Raw genomic sequence first — 12,703 nt, forward strand, 5'->3', positions numbered from 1 at the left:
ACTACAAAGTGTTATCTGACAGGTGTTTATAACACTACAAAGTGTTATCAAATAGCCATTTATATTAATACAGTGTTATCTGACATATATTCATAACACTACAAAGTGTTATCTGACAGGTGTTTATAACACTACAAAGTGTTATCTGACAGATGTTTATAACACTACAAAGTGTTATCTGACAGATGTTTATAACACTTTCTAGAAATTTGAAATCAATATTCAGAACAACTGAAATGTTTTAAAATAATTCAGAATTGTTGGCAGTGTTATGAAATCTAAGTCAGTATTTATGAAGATCCAGCAAAAAGGTGATCAGACTTTTAAAGTATAAAATGATTGTTCTTGATCCAAACAAGCAAGAAATGTAACAAGTTACCACATTCTCAGGATGTTATAAAAATAGTTAGATATTTGACTTATCCATAAATATCACTTAACAACAGGTATCAAATTTATAAAAGTAACAGACATTAGGCTGTATGTTTGGGGTAACATAGCACGTTGGATTGCCTTATTGATCGTGGAATAGCAATTTTTAAAAAAAGGGTAACTAACTGTTCAAACCACAAGTTTCTTCGTTCTTATACTTGCACAACTGTCGTACAACTAACAGTTAAAATCAATTTTTGATAGGTAAATGGTCATTTTATAAATGGTAGGTTGCATGTTTTGTTCCCAAATAGCTCTTGTGATAAATGTCTCGTATAGCATCTTGTGCTAATCTTACACAGTGCAGCTGGCACTTACAATGCACTCGTTGTTCAATATGGCCATCACTACTGATACTTATTAAATATCATGATCACAGTTTGACTTTTAAAACTATTCATGTTCTTTAACTAGGTAAACTAGACTGGAAAGAAGAAAGCACCATTATATCTTATACAATTTAACAAATAAACTTAGTTATCACATCTCAACTTCAAGGTGGCAATGTTATATTAATATCTGTTACATTTGATCAATATTAGAGCAGAACTTCAACAGTGACCCTCCCAATTTGCTCAGGTTAAGAGTAAATAAAACAGTCAAATATTCCCTCTTTAAATTTTGAAAGATCTGTCTAAAAATAACATTTAATAACTAGGTGTTTAGGAATTTTTGTTTTTTTGTAATTAAGCACATAGCTACACAATGGGCTATCTGTGCTCTGCCCACAACGAGTATCGAAATCCAGATTCTAGCGTAGTAAGTCCGCAGACATACCACTGTGCCACTGGGGGGCTTAGGAATTTTTTTATTCACTTTTCCCTTGCCTATTCATGCGAATAGGAATTTAGAATTCTGTCATAATTACATTCAAGTCTATCATAAATAGAATTTTCATGAAAAAACAAAAGTTCAAGCAGGATTTGAACTTGTGGTTCTTCTCACCAAGAAAAACTATATCCAACTAAGAAATCAGGTTTACTGAACACCACTAGTTCCAATTCTCACTTCATTGTTTGCTAAAGACAGAATATTGGTGTCATTCCCGGGTTATGACAATAGGCTTGAAATGCCTAGGATCCAGTTGTTATCAGTGGCATTAATATATCTTTAAACCACTTCACAAAATATTTATTGTAAAATAGTACTTACAAAAAAACAAGTTTACTTAATCTGAATTGACTGTTTCCAAACAGAGACAGATTAAAACATATTTTGCCAAGCATTTAAAATTACTCATAAAGGTTTTATGACACAAGAGAAACGGCTACAACTGATGTTATGGCTTACACGTTTTGGTAAAATAACTCGCACACCATTAATTATTCAAATTATTTTTTTTCTTCAAAACATAAGTTTATTACCCGAGATGACAATTTTAAGAAAATCCTTGACAGTTACAATAGTAATTTCTTACACATACGCTTATGATTGTGTATGAAACGTAAAACATATACTTCCCACGGTTTTTTGTTATCTTGTGATCTCAACACGACGTCTACACCTCCAAGAAGTACATTCATTTATGAAGATATCTCGACAGAAAATAAACAAATTTCAGAAAAAAGTGGCTAGGCTTTCTTCTGGTACCTGAACTGCTTCGCTATATTTCATAAACCAGTACACATAAGTTGGATAGCCCAAGAAGCATATAGCACATGCAATCCATGCTGAAATCCAGTATTGGTTAAAGAAATGAGATTCGGTAGTTAGTTCTTGAGTAAGTTACTTAGACAAAGAAAACAGAAAAACATCCCAAAATGATGACACACTTCAGAATCCTTTTGTTTTGGAAGAAGAATCATGGCCAACGACGACTCCCCTTTAAAGAGAAAAAATGTTTCTTTATTCAGCTCATACAACTTGGTAGCTAAGGAATAATTTGCCACAGAATTTGTCAGCTAGCTTCATGCATTTGAAGTTATGTTACAGTGAGATTTTGTTATTTTTCTCTTACCTTTAAATTTAGCCTTTTTTGATAAAAGAAAAACCAATATTCACATATAATACCTGCTGTAATAGTGAAACTTTGATTTGAACAATGACAAAATTCCTTACTTTGCAAGTTGTTCAATCAAACTAAGTAATTTTTAGAATAAAGCACACAAAATCGAAATTAACTTTTCGTCATTCAGATGAGCACATAATGTGAAACCCATAGTGCCGTGCCTTCATGCATTATAAAGCTGAGATTTAGAACTGTTAGTCAAGAAAATTATCACATTTGCAAAAACATGTTTATCACAACTCTTCCAAATTCTTCAAACTAACATTTATAAGTATTCTAAAAATTGACACAAGAGGGAACTTTCTGATTGATAATGAGGTATTTCTCTCACAAAATGCAGTACCATCACTGAAAACTATTTAATATATACAATAAGAAATCATTTCAATTTTGAAAATCTTCACTAAGCCATCCAAAAGTGAAATAGAGCAGGAATGCTACCATTGGATGAAGTTTGCATTACCTCCCTTCCAAAAACCCTGTAAAGAACCCTCAGATGTGATCTTAACAGTTTATTTTACTGTAAAAAACAAAAACTAGCTACATTAAACTTTCTTTATTATTTTTTTAGGGGGGGCAAGTTAGCACTCACTGAGCATAACTGGTTTTTCACCATTTGTTCCTGGACCCTTCAAATTGCAAACGGTTTGGCCTTGAATAGCTTTTGCACAAAGCTACTCAAGGGCTATCCATCCTGGAAGTCCCTAATTTAGCAGCTATAGACTAGAGAGAAGGCAGCTAGTAAACACCACCCACCACAAACTCTTGGGCTACTCTTTTACCAATAAAGAGTGGGATTAATCATCACATTATAATGCCTCCCACAGCTGAAAGAACGAGTATGTTTAATGACTGGGATTCGAACCTGTGACCCACAGATTGCGGGTTAAATGCCCTAACTACCTGGCCATAAGTTTAAAAGGATTAACACAATTTTGAACTGAAAATGTTAAATAACTTGACAGAAATTAGTTACATGCCACTTGCTAATAATAGCTTTATAGTATTTCTAAGTTTTAGTTTCTTACACTGCAGACCTCACTTTGAAAACTTGAAATTTTTTAGATTCTTGTTAACTACAGGAATAAAAAGTCTAGTATGTTAATTTAATTGTTCGGTTTTATTCTCAACTGGACCTTGAACATATTTAATTGGTTTGGTCAGTGACGGCACAAACAAATCCTAACAGGTAATTTGTTTAGCCGAACACAAAGAACAAATAAAAACATCTTACTTAAAAAAATATTTCACCTAAATTATGAAAAAATAAATACAAAATTGATTGTTGTGATAATCATTAGTCACAGACAGACAAGTGGATTGACATGCAATTCATGCAAGGTGTATTTAAGAATTTAGAGAATATGCACAGAGACAGACACCACACACATATGCTCACTTCCAAGATATATTTAAAAGAACATACTGGCAATTGTCAGTTGGTGGTTAGTACTTAGTGCGTTGATCTGTAGAAGTAGAAGGTTCTGGATTTACAGATGGATTGACACTACCCATTTTCCTGCTTGAGTAAAAATATATAAAAAAATCTGAAATTTACTTCTCAGTTTTCCCATCCTTCTGTTCAATTAAATGTAACTACTGGTTCAAATCTTGAAATCAGCTGCATATAAAGTAAAATTAGTAGCAGCTGCAAACCAATTTTTATGTCTATAACAAATTATAATATAAATTTCCATAATGCTTATTTGGTGACAAGTTTCCTCTCTATCGTTATTGAGGTAAAACATCATAGCAAAGCCTTATCTTTGATTAGAAGGAACGGTAGTTTCTTCCCGTTAACTCTCGAGTGTCCAGATGCACCAGTTCAATACATCTGTTGTATGGTTTGTTTCATTGTATTGCAAAGGAAAACTACTATATGAAACAGTTTGAAACTTCGAAAGAATTTTTTAAATATTATGCAACTTCTATAAAATAAAATATCTAATGTTTCATGTGACATTTATGTGAATTCTCGGCTTTGGAGATTCAAAAACATTTCATTATGATACATTTTTTTAAGAAACAATTAAAAATACTTCCCTTCATTGTTAAGTTTAATTATTAATTTTGTGTGTTTCTACATGCTTGTAAAACTTTACCACGTTTTTCTTTTGATTTTGAAAAACACTGCATGCAGATTCACCGTGTTCACAATCAAAGGAATACAATAAAAATAACTTTTTACCATACCAAAATTATAAGCAAGCCAGCTTTTTTGAAATTGTCTATCAAAGGGTTTCATTTAATATATGTTTGTACAAGATCTAAATCTATTTTATATTCATTTATATGCATATATATAAAAAAATGTTTTTGTGGTTATTTTCTCTGTGTATCCAAGTAATTACTTAGCCCAAGAGGGTCTAATGTAAACAAGGCCTAACAAAGTGTCCTTGTCAATGAAACAAAACTTCATATGGTTGAGTGCAAAATTATTTAATTAAGCTTCCTTGACCTCGTTCCATGAAAAACATTTCATTGCAACATCATAATTCAAATGAAGTATAAAATGCTAAATCTCTTTTACAAGCCTGAAAAAAAAGTCAAGACTGTAATTGCGATAAAAGTCAAATAGAAACGTATTTTCTTCTACAAACATATCACTAAACCGAGCTGTTATTACTTTCTTCTGATCTCTAGGCAAATCTATGCTGAAATGGAAGCCATTTTGCTTCTTATAAGGTTAAACAAAACAGAAAAAAAAAATTATTTCATTACATGTTTAGATCACTAGCTTATAACTTCTCAAAGATGAGTTATAGGCAATTACATCGCAATGAGAACAAAAAAATTCAAAACTTATACCAATTTCCAAAAGCTTCAATATTCTTCACGAAGAATATTATGCTTTATTCTTGTTTATTTATACTGAATTATACTAAATATTGTACATATTAAAAAGTTAAATTTTACAACAATATGTCATTATACACATAAAAATAGGGTTACGCAAAGAACTGTAACTGAGAGTTTTTACTGAATATTAACATTTTAGTGTTTGTCAAGACAACCTTTTGATTTACTAGTGCAGAGGTTCACCAGAAACTTTTTCCAACTGAAACACAACCTCCAAACAGATGGACATATTGTGAAACTTCACATAATCATTATAATCTTTAACCAACACTAAGAAAGTGTCTACTATCACACTGACAGTTATCAAAATTCCCAATTTATGTCTGGATATATATATATACAATTTCTAACTCAACAAAGTCTTTTTAATGTTCCAAGTATCTCTCCAGAGCTTTTCATTTTTTGTATTACTTTAATTCCCAAACCACCCTGTTGGTTGAAAGAAAATAAAGAGGAAAGAAACGTAAAAAAAAATATCACCTCTCTTGTGTGCAACACTATAAACTGTGAGGCCAAACCAAAAAAAAAAATCCAACAACTCAATACCTTGGCTGCATGTTGTAGATAAGGTTATTGGCTCGTTGCCGTCTCTCTTTTGCCTTAAATGTTTCCGATAACAAGCATGCTGCAGCAAAGACATGAAAAAAGAATGCGATCACTGCTAAACCATAAGCCCAAGAGAGATGATTGAATATCGGATACAGAATCCAAGTTCGGTCGAAACACATTCCTCCAAATATAGCAACAGCCAGAAATATCAGTAGTGCTAAAAAAAAACAAAATACGTATATATATATATATATATATAATATAATTTGATTAATAAGGTATCACGATTTAAATTTCTCATCATGACCAGAAAAACCAGTAAAATAAAGTCTTTAAAGTAACTTATCACAGATAAAAATTCTGAAAATTTGTCACAATGAAAACATACCATTATATAAGCTTTTATACCTATCTTAAGCATTGCAACACTATAATGTGTAACCAAAGAAAATGTAAAAAACTTTAATATTTATACGATACTTGGTAATGCTGGTCTATATTCACTACTGAGTGCTGTATTTCTATATAATTCTAACTATGTTTTTAACTATCGACTGATTCATCTTGATGTTTCGCTGCACGAGCCTCAGAACTGGCACTCTCCAAGTCAGTGAGTATACTTAAACATCCTAAAGTTTGCAGAAAAAAGGGATACATGTTGCTAACTTTGTACTTCCACAAAATCAGAAGAAGGGCAATTTGTTTCAACATCGAACTCATGAAATGTGTGTGTGTGTGTGTGTGTGTGTGAGTGTTTTATAACAGAGCCACATCGGGCTATCTGCCATGTCTACCGAGGGGGATTCAAACCCCCTGATGTCGGAGTTGTAAAACCATAGACTTTACCACTGTCCCACTGGGGGGAAATCACGGAATTGTGAAAAGGGGGTATCCATATTGTAGCTACCCAATGGCAAATCTTGCGTTAAATTTTTTCTCTTGCTACTATGAGTTTCTGTTTAGAAGTGTTAAATTTCTAGGCATAATACACTTAAGGTGTGATATTAGCCAATATTAATGATTACTATTCCAAGTCACTAGTATTTTTAACTTCAACTAAAACAAGTACGAACTAATAAATAATCAAAACAATGTCAACATCAGGTTTTTTTTGCTTATCTATGTTACTAATATTGCCTGTCACTTTTGTGGGTCAATCAATTTATATAAAAAGTCATTTGTAATTCAGCGTAGATGTATAAACCTTTGTTGAGTGTTACTTTACCAACAGAAGTAAATTTCTATGTCCAGTCAATTTCTCTGTACATGAGAATCCTCAAATGCATTATCCTTTGGGTAGTTAAATTTATAGGATAATATGTAATCGATAAGCGTAAACAGAAATAGAAGACAGAGCCGCAATCATAGTAGGTGAAGTCTTTTCTTTAAATGTTAGCATTTTTTAAGAGGGTCTTTTTGAAGGTAACAAAATCAACATTTTGATAAACAAAAGTGGTCAGTTTTGAGCCAAAATTCAATGAGAAAAGAGGAGTTATTCACACTAAAGAACTCGCATGAATATCCACAAACTTAGGAATTGTCAGAATCAGAGCAGAATCTTTTCTCCTAATTACTGAACGTACAACTAAAATTGAGTGAATAATCTAATTTTACACCAGAACAATGTTTTATTAGTTAATCAAAAGCAAAAAAATTAATCTATGCAAAAATTTAATCTGTAATACTTTGGACTAAAAGAGAATATAATTCCATTTTTTTACTTTCCCTATAGATCATATTTTTAAGACAAAACAAGAAACGTTTGCAATAATACTGTTAATATATTCTGTAAGTCAGTTAGTAAAATTTAAATTGCAGTTATCAAGGGTACAGCCAACTGAATTTGATTCAAGTGTCTTTATTTTAAATTTCTTAGATCACGATCTTTCTTTGAACAAAAAATGAAGTTCCTTCAATGAAAGATTTCTATTGTGCTGTTAACCACTGTATGACATTACAAACAGTAAAAACACTGAATTTGCTTTTATTTCTCCTTTAAACCAAAATAATGTAAACATTAATAATTTTAATTTGAAATAAAAATGGTGGTAATTTCATGTTCACTATGAAAATTTGATCTATGTTAATGTTAGAAGGTGTTGATAATTCCATGTTCATTACAAGAACTGGATCTGTGTTAGTATTAGAAGGTGGTGGTAAATCCATGTTCATTACAAGATCTTGATCTATGTTAGTATTAGAAGGTGATGTTAATTTCATGTTCACTACGACAACTTGATCTATGTTAGTATTAGAAGGTGGTGGTAAATTCATGTTCACTATGAGAACTTGATCTATGTTAGTATCAGAAGGTGGTGGTAATTTCATGTTCACTATGAGAACATAATCTATGTTAGTGTTAGAAGGTGGTGGTAATTTCATGTTCACTATGAGAACTTGATCTGTGTTAGTGTTAGAAGGTGGTGGTAATTCCATGTTCACTATGAGAACTTGATCTATGTTAGTATTAGAAGGTGGTGGTAATTTCATGTTCACTACGAGAACTTGATCTATGTTAGTATTAGAAGGTGGTGTTAATTTCATGTTCGCTATGAGAACTTGATCTATGTTAGGGTTAAAAGGTGGTGGTAATTTCATGTTCACTATGAGAACTTGATCTATATTAGTATCAGAAGGTGGTGGTAATTTCATGTTCACTATGAGAACTTGATCTATGTTAGGGTTAAAAGGTAGACTCCTTTAGAAGTACGAGTAATGCAGATGTAACTTTTCACTGAATTATCTTCACATAAGTTGTTCTGGAAATTAGAATAGTTATACAGAAATAATCACAATGAAGCTACTGCTAATTTCAATTTTAACTGCCAAAGTTAGATTTTGTTGCCCTATATCAAGTAATTTACTTTGAGAACCAAAACCAGACATTATCTATTAGAGGTAAACACAAGTTTTTATCTTCTTGTGAAGATCACTTACTGTGACACAAAACCACAAACAAATAATTACAAACCATCACCATTCTATTTGTAAGCACAACAGCCTCTAAAACTGTAAGATGAGGAAGAATGTTTGTTGTATATGTGAGTATTATTTCAGAAACATATTGCACTATTAATATATATATATATATAGTTTACAAGGTAACTTACAGATTTTTCTATGCTTGTTTATTTTGGAACAAAACCACATTGGGATATCTGCTGTGTCAATTGCAAAGAATCAAACCCCAAATTTTAGCATTGTAAGTCCGCAAGGAAACTTTTTTTTTCTACGTAACAATTTATTTTATTATTCCTTCTACATACACTCCCCTCACACACACACATACATACATATATATATATATATATGTGTGTGTGTATGTATATATATGTGTGTGTGTGTGTGTGTGTATAAACATGTTTCTACAACAAAATGTTATCTCTGATACACTGAAATCTCTACTATATAACCAGAAACCATATGTCACACCAAGAATTGGGATGGGTAAACCCAGCATCCAAAGTTGATTTCAAGATGAAAATGCATGTGGGATTACATATATATAAGATAAACTTATATCAAAGGAATAATTGTTGATAGGTGATAGTTCAGTTACCTGTAATTCCTTGCAGTAGAGCAGAAACTGCCAGCATAAAGACTTCGAGTTTCATAACAAACCTCATAAGCACCATGCTTATGATAAAAAGTGCCTTCAAGGAGAACAATAAAGCTATAGTCATCAAGGCTTGTACGAGGATCATCCATCCTAAAAATTGATTTTCCCAAAATTGTTCGAAATGAGTTAGAAAAACAGTGCTAAAAGCAAATATTTCAGAAAAATAAAATAGCATTCAATATGGAATATATTTACACAAATACAAGGATTAATATGGCTGCTTTGGTAACACTTTTTATAGAAATATAGTTATTTACAAATTCCAACCAAATGATGGAACAAACTGCCAACACAATCAAGTATTATGAACAAAGCAACCACCATATTCTGTGAGTTAGGTATGAAATATTATATGACTATAGTTTATGAAAGATCGAAAGTCATCCTTTATGGTTATGCCAGCTACTTATGTATATAGTCAGTTTCTGAATTTTCCTGTATGTATTAAACATACTCAAATACAGTATTATATATACATATATAATAACTTGTATTGTTTATGTACGAAACTATTATTTCCTTATCCTTTGTTTCATCTTATAAACATTTAATTTTCAGAAATTGTATTTTAATATGCAAGGTTTCAAAACCTTTATTAAACTGTACAAGTAAATACATAACTCAAAATTAAAGAAAAATATGAACTACCTGGCTGTAACCAGTCTCTAATGTTTTGATACTTGTAGCTGAAGATCCAGTAACAACCATCAAACTTTTCATCATACTGATAGGAAGGATGACGATAATTATGAAAACAAACATCCCACAGTCCTAAACGTACAAATTCTGAGAATGTCTCTGGATACGACTCTAGCCAATAGGGACTCGCAAATGAAATGAGAAGTAGGACTCCTGCAGTGAATCCTAAAATACTTCCTGCCAGGAGAGTTCCAGATGATTTTGGGTAACGTTGAAGATCCGCCATGACACTTTTATTTCTTGTAATCCTTAAAACTTTTCACCAGGTAACCAGTTCACATCAAACTACGTGAAATCTGTTCATATCAATCTTAAAAAAATACAAAAGAAATCATCATTTAAAATAAATCTTAAATTGAATTAAATACCAGCAAATTAAAATGTTCATAGCGTCTTTATGATATTTATTTATCTTGAATATTTTAACCTGTAGTTTGCATTAACTGGGATTCAAGCATTTCAAAATGTATGTGTTTTGATAATTTTACATTTGTGCAGTAGTTTCAACTTCCTTTTGAACAAATACATATCAATATTACATAAGATTAAGTACATTAGGCTTTCATAGCATTTTTGTAAATATTTACAAAAGCCTTCGAAAGTTTCGAGTTTAGATAAATTTTCAAATAACTACAATTTTCACACTTACATGATCTCCAGATACTCAATTTCACATTTATACAATGAAAAAGTTTTCCCTGCACATTCAATTTTAATTCTATCTACACAACAAAAAAAGGTACTACCATACTGTACAGCAAAGAAATACTACAAGTGTCAGAAAGCATTAGGGTTACCAGTTTTAAAAGTGACAAACCACCAAAAAACAACAAGATTCCTTTTCCCCTTTTATCATATAGTTTCAGTATAAACAATAAATGAGCACAAACAATGATATACCTTAGTTTAACATAAAATACCTTAAAAAATAGTATTTACATAATAACGGGATATAAAACATTTAAGCTGAGCAACCAATGGGACTTGTTTAGGCTGAACAAAAATGATTAAGTAATGTTTGGATGCAAATGTTTTATATTTATGGTTCTCTCAACTGATATATTTCTTTAATCAGTTGAAAGTTTATTTCAAGAATCACAACAGCATTACGTCACAGATCATGTACGCCTAAATGTACATAAAATGAATTTTCCCCAAGTAAAGATTTACAGGATAGAAAATAATAACCAGCAACATGATAGTTTTCAAGACTCACTGCTGGATGACAAATGATAGCTACAAATTACCCCCCCTTGCGGTTAACAACCGAGTTCAAAATGACAGAAATGTTTCTCAAGGTTGCAACGTGTCAAATAATCCATATTTTTATAGAAAAGATTACAAATCAACCCCATAATCATGGATGTAAACACAGAACAAACACAAGTCCTCCTATATCAATGGTCTCCAACTTTCTGGGCCACTTCAGATGATGAACATGAAGCCAAGGAGTGGGCCAGAACTTACTGGGGAATAGATCATTTTTGCTTACTTTGGCAAAATCTGACAATAGTGCAGGCCAAAATCGGGTTTTGAAGTATCTGATGTGGCCTGAAGGATAACTTTTGTTCTAGATCTTCATCATAATTTAGGTCTCAAAGGTTTATATCAGCTTATGAGGATGATCAGTTAAAAAATGTTATGCATAAATGCAGATGGTATTAAGTTTGATAAGCAATGTAGACAAACATACACCTTAAACAATAACTGTTAATGAAAATAAAGCTAAGGTTCATCTTACATTTCCACTTATTAACAGAACCAATGAAACAGTTAAATTAAAATCTATGATCACAGACATTTCTACATAAAAGTCATTACCTAACACTTGAAATACACTACTACAAGAGGGCCACTGACAGTAAAATATATAATTATAATAATTTGTTAGAAAAAAACCACATACTTTAAATTATATTACAACTTGCAAAAAACAAAATAACAAATGCACTGTTTATTAAAAAATCATGAAAAGCACTTAGAGACATACATGGCAAATAAATTTCTAATAAATTAACTTTGAACATGTAGCCATTAACTAACTAAATTTAATAGTTTGCACTTAACACTGAGTTCAGAAAATTTTCAGCACTAAGGACAATTTTTGGCCCCTGGATATTCTCTTTTGACTCGCAAGATACATAAAGCAAAGATACTGCGAAATAATTACATCTGAATAACTTTACAAATCAATGTAGTACCATCTCACCAACTCAATTTATATATGTTATTATAATGGAGCTTGCAATGTATGTGTCCGAAACTTGGATCTCGGAAACTACCGTCATCATCAATCATAACTGGGTAATATTTTTATAACTAGGCAGTATTTTTACAGTTGAGCAGTAATTAAAACAATTGAAATTTCCACAAAAATGATATATCTCAGATTTAACCAATAAAAATTACAAACAAAAAAGGAGTAAGTTTCAAAATATAAAACAATCAAAAACAAACTTAAAAAACATCATTTGTTTTCTTTAGTGAAAATCTCATGAGTGTTCCAACATAAAGGCAAGGTACTTTAATTGATAACT

General features: G+C 31.3%; 1 protein-coding gene across 4 annotated transcripts in view; it reads right to left on the minus strand.

Annotated features, from left to right (window-relative positions):
- Positions 1–6: 6 nt before the first annotated feature.
- Positions 7–12,703, minus strand: part of LOC106472719 — a 16,200-nt gene continuing 3,503 nt past the window's right edge. For all 4 annotated transcript variants that reach the window (XM_013933374.2, XM_013933375.2, XM_022401259.1 and 1 more), the window contains exons 2-6: positions 10,116–10,476; positions 9,408–9,557; positions 5,846–6,065; positions 3,867–3,962; positions 7–2,254 (exon numbers count right to left, since the gene is read on the minus strand). In XM_013933374.2, coding sequence (XP_013788828.2) covers positions 3,887–3,962; positions 5,846–6,065; positions 9,408–9,557; positions 10,116–10,392 — 723 coding nt within the window. In that variant the 5' untranslated portion in view covers positions 10,393–10,476 and the 3' untranslated portion in view covers positions 7–2,254; positions 3,867–3,886. The remainder of the gene's footprint in view (positions 2,255–3,866; positions 3,963–5,845; positions 6,066–9,407; positions 9,558–10,115; positions 10,477–12,703) is intronic.

The sequence above is a fragment of the Limulus polyphemus genome, unplaced genomic scaffold (genome assembly GCF_000517525.1).
Source record: "Limulus polyphemus unplaced genomic scaffold, Limulus_polyphemus-2.1.2 Scaffold5546, whole genome shotgun sequence".
NCBI lineage: Eukaryota > Metazoa > Arthropoda > Merostomata > Xiphosura > Limulidae > Limulus > Limulus polyphemus.